General features: G+C 43.3%; 1 protein-coding gene across 1 annotated transcript in view; it reads right to left on the bottom strand.

The window, feature by feature from the left end:
- Positions 1 to 19282: 19282 nt before the first annotated feature.
- Positions 19283 to 20224, bottom strand: part of MRPL46 (mitochondrial ribosomal protein L46) — a 32508-nt gene continuing 31566 nt past the window's right edge. The window contains exon 4 of the mRNA XM_077473319.1: positions 19283 to 19587. Within this exon, the coding sequence (XP_077329445.1) occupies positions 19337 to 19587 (251 nt within the window). The 3' untranslated portion in view covers positions 19283 to 19336. The remainder of the gene's footprint in view (positions 19588 to 20224) is intronic.

A 20224-nucleotide genomic window follows, 5' to 3' on the forward strand; every position in this document is an offset into this window, starting at 1 on the left:
AAGAGAAAAAAAAGTTCCTTATAACCCGGATACTACTATTATTACTAACACAATGGTAAATCACACAGTCCATTTAGGCTCCATTCACACCTGAGCGTATTGATTTACTGGCATTTTTCTGGCTTTTTTTAAAGCTTTTTAGACAAGCATTTTACAGCTTCAGGCTTTTTTCTTTAGCCAATAGAAAGCATTAGGGGGGAGGAGATGGAGAGGAAATTAGGGGCGGAGAGCTGCTTTTTGAGTGCTTTTTGAACTACGATCGCTTTTCTGCTCAAGTCCGGCGTTTCTATTGAAGTCTATGGGGCCAAAAACCCATGTAATCTGCCAAAAGAAGCTTGTGTAACTTTTTTGAGCTCCAGGCGTTTTTTTTTTTTTTTATACCAGCTATAGAACGCTCATATGTGATCAGGGGCCATTGAAATTAAAGGAATTTTAATTGTTGGGCTTTTTGGAGCTTCAGAGCTGAGCATTTTACAAGCTGAAAACTGCTCAGGTGTGAATTGGGTCTTATAGGCGGTGCTGTAGTGTTTTTCTGGCCACCAAGAGGTTGTTAACCACTTACCCCCTGGAGCAAATTTTTGTTTTCATTTTTCATAAAAAAAATAGCCCAGGAACCATTTAGGGGGTGCATTGGTGGGGTCACCAGCAAGCCACGTAGAAGTGATCAGGCAGACCTACAGCCATGTACTCTTGTAGTAAAACCAGGCTGGTTAAAAAAAAAAAAGAAAAAAAGCAGCAACCAAAATCTTGTTTCATTTCTTCAGACTTTGGACGATCCAGATGTTCCAAAGGGCTGAATAGTTTAATAATGTAATAATAATGTAATAAAAGGTGGTGAAGCCGGCTGGTAAAAAAAGAAACAGCTGTGAGCTTGTTTAACCACTTCAGCTCCGGAAGGTTTACCCCCTTCATGACCAGGCCTTTTTTTGTGATACAGTACTGCGTTACTTTAACTGACAATTGTGCGATCGTGCGACACTGTACCCAAAATAAAATTGACGTCCTTTTTCCCACAAATAGAGCTTTCTTTTGGTGGTAGTTGATCACCTCTGCGGTTTTTATTTTTTGCGCTATAAACAAAAAAGAGCGACAATTTAAAAACAATATTTTACTTTCTGCTATAAAACACATCCAATAATCTTTTTAAAAAAAAATTTAATTTCTTCATCATTTTATGCCAATATGTATTCTGCTATATATTTTTGTTTAAAAAAAAATCCCAATAACTGTATATAACGTCTACAAACTATGGGATAAATTTATGGAATTTTTTAATAATTTTTATTTACTAGTAACGGCAGCGATCAGCAATCTGACACTTTTTGGGGAACCAGTGGCATTACTACAGTAATCAGTGCTAAAAATATCAACTATCACTGTACTAATGACACTGGCAGGGAAGGGGTTAACACCAGGGCTGATCAAAGGGTTAAGTGCATCTCTTTTACTAGTAATGGCTGCGATCAGTGATTTTTAGCAGGATTGAGAAGTTTGCGGGTGGACAAATCTGACACTAAGTAACACTTTTTTAGGGACCAGTGACACCAATATAGTGATCAGTGCTAAAAATATGCAATGTCACTGTACTGACAGGAAAGGCATTAACATCCGGGGTGATCAAGGGGTTAAATGTGTTCCCTGGGAGTGCTTGATAACTGTGGGGGGAGGTGGTTTGACTGGGGGGGGGAAGACAGAGATCTGTGTTCCTGCTTAGCAGAAACACAAGATCTCCATCTTCCCCTCTGACAGAACGGCGATCTGCCTTGTTGGCAAAGGCAGACCGCAGTTATTTCTGCCTCGGGAAGGATCGGCGGGTACCAGCAGACATCGGGTTCGCCAGACCCGCTGATTGGCTCCCGCTGTGTCCATGCGTGCCCCAGACCCAAAAGAATAAAATCACGCACAGGTACGTGATTTTGCGCTGATGGCCCGCCCTGCCACAATATATATATATGTGTGTGGGGCAGCCCAGAAGTGGTTAACATCTTCAGATGTTGGGCATACCAGATACGTCCAAAGGGCTGAATAATGTAATAAAATTGGTGAAAAATGAAACTTTGCGTAGACCCCCAGAATGGGGTCGGACCTCTGTTTGGTGTGGTAGAATCATGAAACAGCCAACTGCTGTTATAACATATAAGTGAACAAAGTGAGCTGCGCTAAAAACAAAAAATATATTACTAAAACCTAATCAAAAACCATATCAATAACCATGAGAAAAAAAGCAATTTTTGGTGACAAAAATGCAAGTAATGAAATTCAAATAATAAAATTATATATGTGAATAATATCTTGTCATCATATAAGTGAAAAAAATTTATACTAAATCAAAACCAATAATGAAATTAGCATAAATAGTATTCGAAAACAACAAAGGATTTATATATATTGAAACAAAAATTGTCCAAAGAATAGTGTTAGTTCTTCCAAGGTGATATTAAGGTGTAAACACCCACAAATTCCTGTGTGAAAAATAATCCAAACAATCCTCCACCAGTGAGAAGAGGGGCCGCTTACCAGAGTTATAGATCCCAGTGTTAATGAGATCAGCAAAGTAACAGCACAGAAGTTCTGGATGAACCGTCACAGGCACCACACTGCTTCTATCTCCAATACGAAGCCTCCAGTCAGGAAACGAGGGTATCGTGGATCATATAAAAAAATTCAAAAGGCACTCGCATAGCATAAAACCACTTTTTCGCGACGAAACGCGCGTAGGGAGGTAGGCGTTCTGACGTCTCCGCGTTCTACGCCCAACTAGGAAGTGCGGGCGGCACACGAGTCCGTCCGGCTCGTTTTTTATACGATCGTTTTCTTCTATACACATGTGAGTGTAATAATTAATATTTTATTCCATTAAACTAAGTGGTTTTACGCTATGCGAGTGCCTTTTGAATTTTTTTATATGATCCACGATACCCTCGTTTCCTGACTGGAGGCTTCGTATTGGAGATAGAAGCAGTGTGGTGCCTGTGACGGTTCATCCAGAACTTCTGTGCTGTTGCTTTGCTGATCTCATTAACACTGGGATCTATAACTCTGGTAAGCGGCCCCTCTTCTCACTGGTGGAGGATTGTTTGGATTATTTTTCACACAGGAATTTGTGGGTGTTTACACCTTAATATCACCTTGGAAGAACTAACACTATTCTTTGGACAAATTTTGTTTCAATATATATAAGTCCTTTGTTGTTTTCGAATACTATTTATGCTAATTTCATTATTGGTTTTGATTTAGTATACATTTTTTTCACTTATATGATGACAAGATATTATTCACATATATAATTTTATTATTTGAATTTCATTACTTGCATTTTTGTCACAAAAAATTGCTTTTTTTCTCATGGTTATTGATATGGTTTTTGATTAGGTTTTAGTAATATATTTTTTGTTTTTAGCGCAGCTCACTTTGTTCACTTATTGAGTTTGATATCGGAGTATTACGATTAGGGTTGCGGCTTATAGGATATTTAAAAAAAAATTTTTGTTTGAATAGCGCGGTTTACTCTTTGTGCCGTGTTATAACATATACTATACATATTCATTGCTATAGGAATTGAATGAAATGTTTTGTAATTTTGTATTCATTTTATTACGTGTTGGGCTATAATAAATAATATATTTTTTGAAAATTTGATTCCAGCTTCCATCAACACCTAAAGAGTATGGCACCTCATCCCAATTAGAAATATTAAAAAAATTTTTTGGAAGAACCAAATAGAGAAAAAGGGGATTTTTACGGTGCAACATATACATTTTCAAAAGAAGGATACAAAAAAGTAAAAACAATTTATTTTATTTTCAATCAATAAAAGAGAGCATATTGCTAAGTGTACAGAGGTGTTACATATAATAACCGGTCCGAGCAACAGTTAGGTTAGGGTGCTTGTAATCGACTATCCCGACATGTTTCGCAATAGCTTCCTCAGGGGATATACAAGCTAACAATGAAATAACATCAAAACAAAAATAATTAATGATAAGCAATACAAAACATGTAAATTAAATAAAAACAATACTGATTAACAGTGCATATCAATACAACCAACACGCCTAGAATTTTAAAGGGGTGCTTGCCCTTCCTCCACAACCATTATCCCAAGCAGAAGCAACCGTCTTGGTGTCAAAGAAAATGTGCAAGACCCCGTATCCGACAGCTGGACACGCAGCAAAAGAGGGCATAAACGAGGGCCAGTCTGGATGGTAATAAGAAGGCATAAGATAGACCAGGAAAGTACAAAATATAAGATCTAATAAAACGACTCATTCTGAGGATTTACATAATCATTATGAAGTATGAGAAAGGGGCAAAAAGCCTCCATAATTAAAAACTGAATGGAAGATTTAGACCCTAATGGTTACTAATCAAATCTTAGATGCCAGACATAAGCCAACTTATAAAAAGAAAGTGGAACAATATTCAAAAATAAATTGATGATTTCCATGAGTACTTACCGTACTAATACAACAGGTAGCAATGCGTCAGCTTATGCGCAAGGGCCAGTGAACGGATACAGAGTAGGATACAACCAATGGGAAATATAACACTGCAGCGGTACACATTAGCACCCACAAGCTATCAGCTCGTTCGGTAGGTGCCTAGGAATATATAAAAAGAATAAACCCAGTTACTGTCTCAAAGCTTAAGAATTCAAAAATAAAATTGGGTAGATTATAAACAGCTTTTTAAAGACTTACTCTCGGTATCAAATAGCATGTGCAGCAAGCACGGGAACTCCGTGACTGAGCTGAGCCAGGTCGCGCCAGACTATTAAGCCTCCATCCATCGAGCCGGGGTCTGACATCACCGGCTCGATGCGGACACATTTGACAGCGCTGCTCATGCGCCCGGAGGAGCGGATGAAGGAGTAGGACTACATTTCCTTTAAGGCAATAATGATGACACTCAGCCTTGCTCAATCCACCGATAGCAAATCAATGGATGCGAGGAAAGTATACGGCGAGAATATCACAAGCCGTTACCATCTCAGTTTCACCCCCAGATGTAAACACTCAATAGGTGTACAGATCGCCAGTGCTGTCAGAAGGGCGGGCGCCCCGGTGGAAAAGGACCCAACCAGGAACACCCTGGGGTGTCCGTATGACCTCTTACAAGCGCCGCAAATGTCCCACTGCAGAACAGGTGGCAATTGCACATGGACAAGGGCTGCAAGGGAAAAATGGGGGGAAGGGACAAGCACACTACCTAATGGCAATAGACCAAAGCCGCAGACATGGACCAGAACGGCTGAGGACTAAGGGCATCAAGCCAAAAAGTCTAGGCGTGAAGGAAATAAAAGAACAAAATTTTTTTTAAATATTCGAATCAAAGTAAATGAAATAGTATCTAAATTTGTTGAAACTTTATGAAAAATGTGAAGAAAAAAAAAAAATTTTTCACAACCAATTCAACTCCCCCAACACAAACCATTGAACCCCCCCCCCGCGCCCACACGCACACCCACGGACAGCTACATTGGATGCACAGAAGCTGTATTTGATTTTTCAGAGAAATGATCTATAGCTCAGGCTCTCATTAAAGCCTGGAAAGCAAATTGCCTTCAAATTAAATATCCATCTTGCCTCGATCTGAAGCAGCGTTTTATCAACACTGCCTCCTCTCGAGGTCAGTGGAGCATGATCCAGGGCCTGAAACTGAACAACATCAGGATCAAAAGCATGGTAAGTACCAACGTGTCTGCTGACTGCTGTAACCAACTTTTTATTGAGTATCGGTTTAATGTGATCCCCCATGCGGACAAAAAAAGGCCCTTTTGTTTTCACCACATAAAATCCCCCACAGAGACATTGTACCAAGTAGACAATGCCTGATGTGGAACATGTCACTTAGGATTTCGGACTATGCCATTTCCCATTGGGTAACTTAAACTTAGAGCAATTAGCCATATAGCGACACATATCGCAATGCCCGCAAGATTAGGTTCCCGAATCCATTCAAATCACTGATAGTTTCTGAATTGGAAAAATGACTATGGACCAAACGGTCCTTAAGTGATGGTGCTCGTCTATAGGTTATTTCTGGACGATTATTAATATAGGAGTATTATTAGGCTATAGGATCTGCCAATAAGAGAGGCCAAAATGTCTGTAGAATATCCCTAAAGGGCTTATCCTGATTGGAATATCTAGTTATTAATCTCACGGTGTTACTATTATCCTGCAATTTGGACGAAAAAATTTGTGTATTCCTGTCTTTAGCCTTCACTTGATTATATGCTCTCTTTAAACAGGTATGGCTATATCCACGAGCCTTCAATCTAGTATATAATTCCCTAGCTGCTATCTGAAAATCAGCTTCATGACTACAATTGCGTTTTAATCTTAAATACTGGCTGTATGGTATACTTCGTACCAGTGATACAGGATGAAAACTTTTTGCATGCAATATGGTATTGCCGGCCGTTGGTTTCCTAGAGTGAGGAAACCAAAGTGCCATTAGAATTGATTTTGATCTTCAAGTCCAGGAACTCAACTTCTTCTCTACTGTATTTCAACGTAAAATGAAGGTTGAAATCATTAATAGAAATTAATTGAATTTTTTTTTTTTAAATCAGGTTCAGTTCCTGACCAAAAGATCAAAACATCGTCTATATATCTGTACCATGCCAAGATACTCTCGAGAAACGGAGCCAAATCATCACGTGCAAAAATGTCTTTTTCCCACCCCCCCAGGTACAGGTTGACATACGATGGGGCACATTTGGTCCCCATCACAACCCCCTGCACCTGGAGGTAGTGGGTTTGATTAAACTGAAAGACGTTGTGTCTTAGGACATAGTCCAGAAGTTCGAGCACAAACTCTCTGTATTTGGTACAGGACGGACCTCTTTGATTTAAATATGTTCGCACAACCTCAACCCCTTTCTGATGTGGGATTGCGTTGTACAAGCATTCGACATCAATTGATACATGCCAGGTGTTAGGCGGTAAAGAAATGTCTTCAATGATTTTAAGAACGTCAATAGTATCTTTAATGTATGAAAAGAGGGAAGTTACATGAGGACGCAAGTAGTTATCAATAAGAGAACTGGCTTTTTCTGTAAGACTCTGCAAACTAGAGATAATGGGTCGTCCTGGAGGTTCCGTCAAGGATTTATGCACTTTGGGGAGTGCATAGAATGTAGGTAATCTGGGGTCTTTAGTATTTAAGAAATCCCAGGTATTTTTTATCAATAATTGCCGACTTGTACGCTTTGAAAATTATTTGACCATATTGATCGTCGAAATTAGAAATTAATGTGGTGGAAATAGTGCGATACCAGTCTCGATTTTTTAAAATGTTATGGCACATATGAATATATTGTGCAATATTCATAATAACTAGATTTCCACCTTTGTCAGCTGGCTTGATCATTATGTCAGAATTGGATTGAAGTGCATCTCTTTGCTGTTTAGTAAGATTTGAGGTTTGAGCTGAAGTGAAAGAACATTGTTCAATAGTTTTACAGACCTGTTGAGTAAAGGCCCATATATTGGGGTTCGAATTCAAAAGAGGAAAAACTGTTGATTTGGGTTTGTAGGACTGTGGGGGGGAAAGACATGGCATCTATGGACAAACCCAAAGGCTCAATGGGCCTTGGGTCGTCCAACATATCGTGTCCCTCCTCCCATAAATCCATCAGATCCTGTATAGCCTGATGTTCGGCTATATTATCTTTTAATGATGAATTAGGTAAACTCAAAGATGGTTCAGCACTGGATTTATCAAAAATAGTTTTGAATAAGAGCCTGCGGGCAAATAGATGTACGTCTTTTATTAAACTGAATTTGTCTGTATTGGCATTTTGGCAAAAAGTTAAGCCCAATTTTAAAACCTGTTTTTCTGAATCAGATAAGGAATAAGAAGACAAGTTAATAATAGAAAATTCAGAATTAATCCCATTATCAAAGTTATGTGATGGATCACCATTTTTGTTTAAATCGGAGAGGGCTTTTTCCCTAAAAAAAATTGGGGTCAGGCGGAGATCAGCCGGTAGAGAGGTGCCAGAAGGTGAAATAATAATGTTGTCAGAATTTCTTACTGTGGTAGGAGCCAGGGCTGAAGTGACATTAATGATACTAAATGTAACCAGAGTAGAGGTGGTAGAGGCAGAAAAAGAAGATCTACGAGAAGGAAGTGCAGAAGAATGTTGAAACATGGTGATAGGGCATGGCGGTGCCTGTTTAGAAATAATAGATTGTGCTTGAGGTGGCAAAGGAGTACCCAATTGGGAGTGCAGTAGTTCAGAAGAGGCCGTGTCCAAATTTCCCTTCCTTTTCTTAGGGAGTGGGACTCCGGAGAGATCTCGATAAATGGTGGATTCACTGGATGAGAGAGAAGAAGAAGACAGATTAGACAGATTTTCATCATGCTTATTATTCCTTGCTTTGTATTGACGTGGGTTTTTATATCCTTTATTCTGGCCATTAGTAGGCCATTTATAGGCATAGCCACTGGTATAGGCATTATTATCACGCACATATTTGTTTTCTTTAGAACGAATGGTATCCAACGTGTAATGTTCAATATGTTTTAGTACTTCCAGTTCTTTTTTCTTAAATTTAGGAGTGGTGGCTGCCAAAGCATAATCCTCGTACCATTGGGCAATTGCTTTATCCAATAGACTGAGGTCATGTTCATATTGTACGTTTAACAGGGTCATCATTTCAAATGAACAGGCTTGAAGATTATCCTCCCATTTGCATTTAATAATTTCATCAACTTTATTTAAGTTCGGGAAAATTTGGACCCTCAATCCCCACGGCACAATTTTATTTTCAATATATTTAAGAACATTTTTGTGCCAGAAAACCCGTACTTTGCGTTCTAACAAACGCTGCAAAAAAGAAAAAGCCTCATCTAAATCTTTGTCAGATATTTCACTTGTTTTCTGTGATTCATGGATTTTATTCATTAGTCCTTCCCATGCTTCTCCGCTGAAGGCCGCCATGGATAAAGAGAGGGGGAGGGGGGGAGAAGAGAGAGGGAAAAAAATAAATACATAAAAAAACGGGGGAAACCCCACACACGAACACCCACAAGCAAGCAAAATACACAAAAACAGAAGTTATTTAATACATATCAATCAAAAATATTACATATATTGTTGTGATGACCGAGGCTGAATCATTCAGAGAAAATGCGTATTGAAACATTGATTAACAATTTTTGAAAATTTGATTCCAGCTTTCATCAACACCTAAAGAGTATGGCACCTCATCCCAATTAGAAATATTAAAAACATTTTTTGGAAGAACCAAATAGAGAAAAAGGGGATTTTTACAGTGCAACATATACATTTTCAAAAGAAGGATACAAAAAAGTAAAAACAATTTATTTTATTTTCAATCAATAAAAGAGAGCATATTACTAAGTGTACATAATATATATTTCTTTTATTTTTTCCAGGCCGATGTGGAACCGTGGTATGACTACCTCAGAGAATACTCATGCTTTCGCAGGACACTCGTGTACCTGTCATTGAACCTCCCCTCTTCTGATGACAAACACGATCCTCAATTCAACGACCTAATACAGAAGGTAAGTAAATGCTCTACTCTAACCAGAGATAAAAAAAAAAAAAAAATTCACTTTCATTTGTGCTATAAAATTAGCTAAAATTAAATTGTTTAGTTATTGCTTCTGTGATGCAAATGATTTATAATTTTAATACATTTTTTTTTTTTAAATCCACAGTGCAAGTGTGCGAAGAAATTTGCGACAGCGCCCATTCTTTGCGGGGATTGACTGGGAAGACTTGGAGGCTGGGAACGTGCGTCCACCATATGTCATGGCACATGTAAGTATCGGAAACTGAATAGGATCATGTCTGTAATTGTGCTATGTCTGATTTTTTGCATTCCCTATTCTGCCCCCTACTGGCGGGTATAAGTGGCTGCATTGCCTTCTAGGTTGTGCAAGTGCCGTGACCTATTGATATCCAATAGATTGCACTTTTATGATGGAAAAACAATCCACAGTGGACCAGTTATAAGTAATGCATCTATAAAGCATGAAAGCTATCAATTTATTATAAGCAGCTTCATGCTTTTAACTGCCAAGTTCCTGCAGAGAATTTAGAATCAGTACAGCATATAAAGACCATTTATACATGTGCCTGTACTGTTATAATGACGATTTATACTGATGCATATGTCGAATTGTGACTGGTCCATGTAGGATTTCCTTTTACATGTCCACTCAGCACATAGCAAATAACATAAGTCATCCAATAGTAATACTCCATATAGTGATAATTCGGCATTATTTGAAATCATTATTTCCGGTATCTAATGTGTTTTTTGCTGTCCACAGAGCCCAGAGGTAAACCGGGCAAAGAGGATAAGAGTGAAGGGTGCTGGCTTGTGGGACCCAAAAGGGACCGGTACATCAGCAGAGGGATCCGCTGGCTACTGAATCTTCAGGGTATCACGCAGAGCTGTGATAAGTGCTCCAACAAGCGCAATGTCGTGCCCTGACACGGACGGGGACTTATCCTCACTGTCCGAACGGTCCTGGTCAGTGTCATCTGTCAAGACAGAGCAGGGGTCACCAGCCTCAGCAGGACCTGAGTTTGCGTCAGAGCTCTCCCTAGAGGATGTGGGGAGGGGCCTCTTTCTCTTTAAAGCACCTTTCTTCCCACGCACCGCCTCCATCTTGGCAACGAACGAATTGAGGGCTGCCGTCAGGGTGTCCATGGGCACTGCGCAGTCTGCAGGTGACCTGGTTGCAATTGCCTGGATTTCAGGGGAAGAAACACCAGTATCTGAAGCCATGCTGACCCTACCCTGTCTGCCACCCAAAGGGGACTCAGGACAGTCACAGTCCCACCCTCCTTGCTGCCGCTGACTGAGGGGCTCTATCCCACCGGACTCACCATCTTGGGGAGCTCTGCGCTGTTGACAAATAGTGCCTGTAGACTCGAGTGCTCCCAAGTGCAGAGGAAACAAAAGCTATGTCAGTGACAGCCGTCCAAATGAGCGCTAAAACGTTCTAAAAACGTGCTCAGGCTTCAATAAAATGTCCGCCCAGCGTCCAGTACACAGACAGGAAACACAGGGAAAATAGCTGTGAGAGCACATGCATTCTGCTGATAGAGAACACTGAAAAATGTGTTCAGGCTTCTAGAAAATGGCCGCCAGTGTCCTGAATAGGAGATCACTTGGAAAATGGCCGCTTGAAGCCCAGGAAGACATGCTGCCCTCGCCCACACCTAAAATGGCCACCAGCAGCTCCATGAGGCACAGAAAGACAGAATGTGACAGAGACACAGCGCTGCACCAAAAAACAGAAGACCCTCACAGGCACCTTCCGGGAGCTTAACACACAGGACCCAGGACACCACCAGCCAGCCCCCTATTCCCAGGTGAGAAACCCCAGGGATCTACACACCACTCAGCAACCACATGCAGCATCGCCCCTGGGGGGGGAATGGGGACAGGGGAGAGAAAAGAGGGAGGTGAGGGAACCCGAATCGACCTCCCAGGTAATGCCCAGCCTCTCAGCCCTGCAAAGGCAGGGAGAGCTGTAATTGCCAGTCCTGAAGAGCTGGGAGACATTCCATTGCAGAACTACTCACTGCTCAGTACAGGGTAGCTGCCGGCCTCGGCAGACATCAGTAGCCCGGTCATATGTATGCTCCGGAGCATAAAAGCTCACTGACCACCTCTGGAGCAGAGGTTTCGTCGTGGCCTGCCGAGCCGTAGCTGCAACCTGCACACGCTAGATGGCCAGACTGGGGAGACTACAAGGATAAGGGTATCCAGCCTGTCACCCAGCTGGCTGTTGATAGCTGATCACAAGATCATTCATCTTGCGCAAAAAGCCAAGATTCTGCATACATACACACTAATTATATATATATATATATATATATATATATATATATATATATATATATATATATATATATATATTTATATTAATTTTCAAAAAATAAATAAAAATAAAAAGCACGGACTGATGGACCCACAGGGTTCCTAGGTCCTTCTCCTACACTAGGCAAAATAAAACGTAGGTCTGTCTGGCAGACTGGAGGGGGGACCACCCCCCCGGGCAGAACTAAGAGTTCCGAGTGTTGTGTTACAACTATGCCTAGTATTCTCCTAGTGATAAGGCTAACAACCCATTTGTTACAGAGAGGAGCTGTGTCGGTCAGTGAATATAAGAAATCCTATATTCACCGACTGACACAGCTCCTTTCTTAGCCATTGGGATGTCCCCAAGCAATGCCAAAACAAGGGGTGGGAAAATAGCATAAAACTTCATCCACCATGGCAAGTGGGAACTAATATAACGTTACCCACAAAACGACTGTGTGGGGGAAAAAAAAAACACCACACACAACAAAAAACGGGTTGCTCCTCAACAGAGAGACACTACCCTCAAACCACATGGAAACTGCAGAAACAAATGCAACAGTGCATTAACTTAAAAGGTACTGCGTTTTTACCCACAGAAAAAAATAGGATAAAAGGAAAACTTGTGTATGCAATTGCAACTACACAGCCGCCTGCAAAACTTTGCGGCCAAAACAGCCAACAGCTGAGGTACTGACATCTAACTTGTAGAATTGAGCGACAGACGCTTGATGTCGGAAGGCCAAGATGTGCCGATCGCCCTCGAGGAGTGGGCCATGACCGGAAAGGGGGGCACCTGCCCCTTCAAGGCGTAGGCTTGTACTACGATCTGCCTGATCGACCTGGAAATGGTGGCCGACGAGACCATCATGCCTTTCTTTGGACCAGCCACCGAAACAAACAGCGAGCCTGACTTCTGGAAGGGAGCCGTGGCAGATAAATACACCTTTAGAGCCTGAACCACGTGTAGGGCATGAAGGGCCACCTCCTTAGAATGTGTGGGCTTAGGACACAGAGATGGTAACACAATGTCCTCATTGATGTGAAACGCAGAGACCACCTTCGGCAGAAATGACTGTTGCGGACGCAACACCACCTTATCCTAGTGGATAACCAGATAGGGCGATTTGCAGGACAAGTCCACCAGTTCCGAAACCCTCTTGGCTGATGTGATGGCCACTAGAAAGACCACTTTCTGGGAATGAGTCAACAGAGGGATCCCTCTGATATTTTCAAATGGCTGATTTTGCAGTGCAGACAACACCAGATTCAGATCCCATAGAGGCAACGGTGGACGCACCGGAGGAACAACATGCTGGACCCCTTGGACAAAAGCACTCACTAGAGAGCGAGACGCCAGGGGGGGTCGCTGAAAAAAAAAAAAAGACAGCCAAAGCTGATATTTGTCCTTTAATGGTGCTTAACGCCAATTTCTGGTCTACGCCTTGCTGAAGAAACAGCAGGATCCTGGATATGGAAAGGAGCGCGGATGCCATTCTTTCTCTACACACATGGAGATGTAAGCCTTCCAAGTACGATGATATATCTTCCGGGAAGAAGATTTCCATGCTCTCAACATAGTTGGGATCACCGAGTCCGACAGACCCCGGTTCCTCACCACCTGGCTCTCAATAGCCATGCCATTAAAACCAGCGATGGTAAAGCAGGATGGAGAATCGGACCTTGAGACAGGTCTTCTCGCAACGGCAGTCGCCAAGGAGTGTCTGCCACCAGGCGCACTAGGTTTGTGTGCCAAGGACGCTGGGGCCAATCTGGGGCAACCAGTATTACTGGGATCCCCTCGGCCTCCACTCTGCGAAGCAGATGTGGTAACAGTTTCAGTGGAGGAAAGGTGTAGATCAGCTGGTACTGATCCCATGGAGCCACCAGCGCATCTGTCCATGGATCTCTTATCCTGGACAGGAATATCGGCACCTTCCGATTGAGATGGGAGGCCAGAAGATCCACGTCTGGTGTGTCCCACCGCAGGCACAGTAGCCTGAATACCCCCGGATGCAACGCCCATTCTCCTGGGTCCAGCATCTGGTGACTTAGATGGTCCGCCTGCCAGTTCTCCACTCCCTGGATGTAAATGGCTGACAGAGCCGGTCCATTTCAGAGGTAGGAACGACTTCCTGCACTGAAGTACCGGGAACCTCAGCCACCAGATCAGGGAATCCCTGACTAACTGGCTCACCTGGATCTATCGGTCCAGGGACAACAGTGATTTGTCCCACTTTGTCAAAATCTCCTTCTGCAGAACCCTGGTGTGGAACTAGGCATATGGTACTGCCGCAAAGGAGGCCACCATGAGTCCCAGGACTCGCATGCAGAAGCGACGACCACTTGCATTTCATCAGCAGTTTTACCGTGGCTCTGAGAGTGTCTGCAGCTTGTCTGAAGGGAGAAACACTCTCGTTTCCATGGAGTCCACCAGCAAGTCTAGGTACTCCAAAACGCTGAGTCGGTACGATCACCGACTTTTTTTATTTTTATTTTTTAAGGTTCAACAGCCACCCAAATTCCTGCAGGGTCTGCATAGTGATCACCACATCCTCCTCTAACTCTGAGGCAGAAGAAGCTCTCAGGAGGAGAGTCTAGGTAACCCACGATCGCAATCCCACGTTGCCGTAGCAAAGCCAAAACAGGAGCCAATACCTTGGTAAAGACTCGGGGGGAGGGGGGGGGGCTGATACCAAACCAAAAGGGAGAGCCACAAACCGGTAGTGGGCTTCCCCGACTGCAAATCACAGAAACTTTTGATGCCGGAGGCATATGGGTATGTGCAGGTATGCATTCTGGGTCTATGGAGGCCAGGGAGTCCCCTTGATGGAGTGCAGCAACTACCGAGCAAACGGATTCCATTCTGAACCTCTGTACTTTTACAAAGTGATTGAGGGCTTAGATCCAAGACTGTAGTTCCCAAGAAGGAAGGGGTACATCCAAACAGGTTTGAGTAGAACCCCTGGAAACGTCCCGATTCCGGAACAGGCACAATCACCCCATGATTCAGAAGGTCCCTTACCGCCCCCAAGAGGGCCTCCTGGAAAGCCGGGAGTACGGGTATGCTGGAGGGGAAGAATCTGTTTTGCGGCCAAGAGAGGAACTCAGATCTCAGACCCATTGGTCGGACAGCCGAGAGGTCCACCGGGCTGCGAACTCCCAAAGGCGACCCCCCACCCGAGTTGTGGGTGGGGGCAAACCTTCATGCAGTAGCACTTTTGTTTGCAGGCTTGCAGTTCCAGGGACGCTTTTGTCCTTTCGTGGTCATCTTGTCGGGCTGGAGACATTTGGCCGAAGCTCCGGGTGGACAAAAAAGCCGCTTGTGAGTGGAAAATGAGGGCCCTTGCCTACAGTGTGGCTCCTTAGCCTTCCTGGCCTGTGGAAGTAGTGTACTCCTACCACCTGTAGCATTTTTAATAATGTCATCCAAAGAGGCTCCAAAGAGCTGGTAACCAAGGAAGGGAAGATCCGTCAGGGCTTTCTTGGAAGCCTGGTCGGCAGACCAGCATTTAAACCAGAGGTCTCAAACAGGCGGCCCTCCAGCTGCTGCAAAACTACAAGACCCATCATGCCTCTGCCTTTGGGAGTCAGGCTTGTAACTGTCAGCCTTGCAATGCCTCATGGGACTTGTAGCTTTGCAACAGCTGGAGGGCCACCAGTTTGAGACCCCCAATTTAAACCAAATCAGGCGCCTCAGCACCACTGAAGACCTGGATAACAGAGGGAGGGTATTCAGGGCCGCGTCAAACGTACTTAAGGCCTTGCACTAGTTGGTCTGCTAGTTACACGCAGACAAGAGAAGCCTGTTCTCCCAATCCGTGGTGCAACAATTTTGCCCACTCAGTAAGTGTCTGCAACGCAAGTGTGGATGCCAGTACTGGTCGCATGGTTGACTCCACAACCGTAAACAAGGAACGAGCCACTGCCTCGGCCTTTCTGTCCATGGGATCCTTAAATGTAGGAGTCCCCTCTACCGGGATCGTGGTTACTTTATTTAACCTGGATACTAGGGGGTCCACGACCAGAGGAGCTCCTCAAAGGGGTAACGCACCACCCTGTATTTGGGGATCAAAAAGGTCTGTTGCGGTCGACCCCATTCCTTGTAAAATTAACTTGTCAAAATAAGTCAGATACGGGAACACCTTAGGTGTACGGGCTGGCTTACAGGACCGCTACATCAGCAGAGGAATCTGCTGGCTCCTGAATCTTCAGGGTATCACGCACAGCTGTGATAAGTGCTCCAACAACCAGACGGGGACTCATCCTCACTGTCCGAACAGTCCTGGTCAGCGTCATCTGAAATGAAAGAGCAGGGGTCACCAGCCACAGCAGGGTCCGAGTCTTCGTCAGAGCTCTCCCCAGAGGATGGGGGGCAGGGGCCACTTTTTAGCACCTTTGCACCGCCTCCATCTTGGCAAACTAATTGAGGACCGCCAACAAAGCGTCCATGGGCACTGTGCATTCCATAGGCGAACCGGTTGCAATTTCCTGGATTTCGGGGGAAGAAACACCAGTTTCTGAAGCCATACTGACCCTACCCTGCCTGCCACCTGAAGGGGACTTAGGAGGGTGGGACCATCACTGTCCTAACTGCTGCTGGCTGAGGGGCTCTTTCCCGCAGGACTCACCCCCGACAGGTTCTGCGCTGTCCAGCAAGTAGTGCCCGTGTTCTGTCAGCTCCCAGGTGCAGAGGAATCTGCTCCGTCATTCAAAGCTGCTGCTTATGGCGCCAAAACTGCCCTGCAATGTGCTCAGGCTCAAAGAAAATGGCCGCCAACTGTCCAGCATAAGGACAAAGCACTGGCCTACGGGAAAACCTGCTGTCTCTAGAGAATGCTGAAAAAATATGCTCAGGCACCGGAGCGTCTAGTATAAAAAGGACAAATCCACAGGGAAAATGGCTGCAGAGAAACCGGGGGGAGCATGCTGTCACTTGCCCACACCTAAGATGGCCGCTGACACTGAAAAACCATGAGGGACAGTGGTAGAAAATGGCGGTGAACAGCGCTGCAGAGATCACACACAGCGCCTCACAGGCACCTCCAGGGAAATACAAAACACATCTCAGGGCACAGCCAGCCAGCGCAGCCCCCCCACCCCCCCCACCACAGGTGAGCCCCTGTACAGACACACACACCGCTCAGCAGCCACATAGTTAGTCAGGTTGAAAAAAGACACAAGTCCATCCAGTTCAACCAAAAAAAAAAAAAGATTATATAATAATATCAAAACAGCCCATATACCCACAGTTGATCCAGAGGAAGGCAAAAAAAAACCCCAACAGAGCATGATCCAATTTGCTAAAGCAGGGGAAAAATTCCTTCCTGATCCCTCAAGAGGCAATCGGATTTTCCACGGATCAACTTTTCATATAAATGTTAGTACCCAGTTATATTCTGTACACTTAGGAAATAATCCAGGCCTTTCTTAAAGCAATCCACTGAGCTGGCCATAACCACCTCTGCAGGGAGTCTATTCCACATTTTCGCAGCTCTTACAGTGAAGAAACCTTTCCGTATTTGGAGATGAAATCTCTTTTCCTCTAGATGTAAAGAGTGCCCCCTTGTTGACTGTAAAGTGAATAAGTCAACACCAAGTTCACTATATGGACCCCTTATATATTTGTACATGTTGATCATATCCCCCCTTAATCTCCTCTTATCAAGAGTGAATAAATTCTGTTCCTCTAATCTTTCCTCATAGCCGAGTTCCTCCATGCCTCTTATCAGTTTGGTTGCCCTTCTCTGCACTCTCAAGTTCCCCGATATCCTTTTTGAGAACTGGTGCCCAAAGCTGAACTGCATATTCCAGATGAGGTCTTACTAACGATTTGTACAGGGGCAAAATGATATCTCTCTCTCTGGAGTCCATACCTCTCTTAATACAGGAAAGGACTTTGCTCGCTTTGGAAACCGCAGCTTGGCATTGCATGCTATTGAGCTTATGATCTACCAAAACCCCCAGATCCTTCTCCACTATGGATTCCCCCAGTTGTACTCCCCGCCAGCATGTATGATGCATGCATATTCTTAGCCCCCAAGTGCATAACTTTACATTTCTCAACATTAAACCTCATCTGCCACATAGTCGCCCAATTAGACAGAGCATTGAGGTCAGCTTGTAAATTGGAGGACACCACACATGCAGCATCTCCCACTGGGAGGGGGGGGGGGAGATAGGGACAAGGAGAGAAGCGAGGGAGGCAAGGGACTCCTGAATCGACCTCCCAGGGAATGCCCAGCTGCTCAGCCCCGCCGAGGCAGGGAGAGCTGTACTTACCAGTCCTGAAGACCTGGGAGACATTCCATCACAGACCCAATCTCCGATCAGTACGGGGTGGCTGTTCGCCTCGGCACACTGACGCAGACATCAGTAGCCTGGTCATATGTGCGTCCCGGAGCATAAAAGCTCACCGACCACCTCTGGAGCTGAGGTACGTCATGGTCGACCCAGCGCGGAGCTCTGGTCTGCACACTCTCGCTGGCCAGGCTGGGGGCACTATAAGGATAAGGGTATCCAGCCTGTCACCCTGCCGGCTGTTGATGAAAGATCCTGTGATCTGCTATCTCGCGCAAAAAGCAAAGCTTCTGCAGAAAAAAAAAAAAAAAAAACACAACACGGACTGATTGGCCCGTCAGGGTTCCTAGGTCCTTCTTCACTAGGCAAAATAAAACTGATGGCTGCATGGCAGTCTAGGGGGTTGTTACCTAAGGGACCGCCCCTTGGGCGGAACTAAAAGTTCTGCGTTTTTCATAACATGTAATGCCTAGTCTTCTCCTAAAGGTGGCATAACAACCCAATGGCTAAGAGATAAAAGATAAAATTTAGTTTGGGTACAGTGTTGCATGACCACACAATTACCAGTTAAATTAGTATAGTGCTAAATAGAAATAAAAATGACCTGGTCATGAAGGAGGTGAAACGTTCAAGTTGAGGTGGTTAAGTAAATAAACCCCCATTGTTTCTCTGTGTCTAAGAATCATGGAATACAGATTGCCAAAGATAATATTTGACACCAACACAAGATCCAACATTTTACAGCTGTTCTATTTAATAGGGTGGACTTACAGAAAGAATAAAGACCATTTTTCTATGCAAGGGTAATAAAGTTAAAGTTGACTCTGAATAGCCAATCATGTACAAGGAAAAATAAATGTATTCTTACATGTTGGAGTACAGAGCAATACAGATTTACTTTTCTTACTTTTTTTGATCACCACTCCTTTAGCAAATCAATTGCAATGCCATGACATGCGGCATACTTGCAATTTTAGAAGAATTGCTTGTCTAGGTTTTTTGAAGATTGTATGTTATGGTAGGACAGTATAATGTACGATTTCTGCATTCATTCTAATGTCTGGGGATCCTGCTCCATGTACTCACCAAGCCAGAAGAGACCAAACAAGTAAAACAAAAGATTACAAATAAAAAAAAGAATTTCTTTATTGAGTTTAAATATAGCTTAATATTGATTACATTTCTATGACAAACTCTTCCACGGCAGAAAGATATGCAGGTTTTAAATAGTCTCTCAGTTCCTCTTTGCTAACCCAGACGTATTCCCCTTTTTCCTTTGAAGTCTGTAGTTCCTGGCTCTTTAGCATTGCTTTGAAGAAAAACACTTTGGCTCCAACCGTGTCTTCTGTCCGCATTGTCTTGGGAAACTTGTACTTGTAAAAGCCACAGGGAGCGTTTCCTAAGAAGTTTGCCTCAGTGCCATTACCTGTGCAAAAGACAGAATATTCTTGACTATGCAAGCTCTATTATCAGCCTTGATATCAATTCAATCAGAAGCATTTAAATATTTATTAAATGCAGCAGCTAAAACAAGACTAACAATTATGAGCCCCATATTAGTTTAACACTGAAAGCACAAGTGGTGTTACAAACGAACGTCCACACCAATTGCTAACCAGTTTACGGTAAAGAACAACTATGATTAGAAGAAATGCTTGTCAATCACCCCCAAGCCAATCCTGACACTTCTCACATACATGTAAAAATATGATTTTTTTTGCTAGAAAAATGACTTGGAACCCTCAAACATCTTATCTGGAAAGTAGTCACGCTTTTTCCACATTTTATTCCAAAATAGATTAAAAATTCTTTATTTTCCTCAAAATTCTACAAATTATACCCCATAATAACGTGAAAAATGCTTGAAATCTTTGCAAATTTATTCAAAATAAACACACTTCACTTTTTCCACATAGTGTTATGTTACAGCCTTATTACAAAATCGACTTTTCATTAAAATTCTACAAATACCCCATGATGACAATGTGAAAAGTTTGTATGAAATCTTTGCAAATTAAAACTAAATAAATCCCATGTACATGAGTATTCACAGCCTTTGCCAC

The sequence above is a fragment of the Lithobates pipiens genome, unplaced genomic scaffold (assembly GCF_037356315.1).
Source record: "Lithobates pipiens isolate NorthernLeopardFrog02 unplaced genomic scaffold, aLitPip1_a1.2 Scaffold_8, whole genome shotgun sequence".
NCBI classification, from domain to species: Eukaryota; Metazoa; Chordata; class Amphibia; order Anura; family Ranidae; genus Lithobates; species Lithobates pipiens.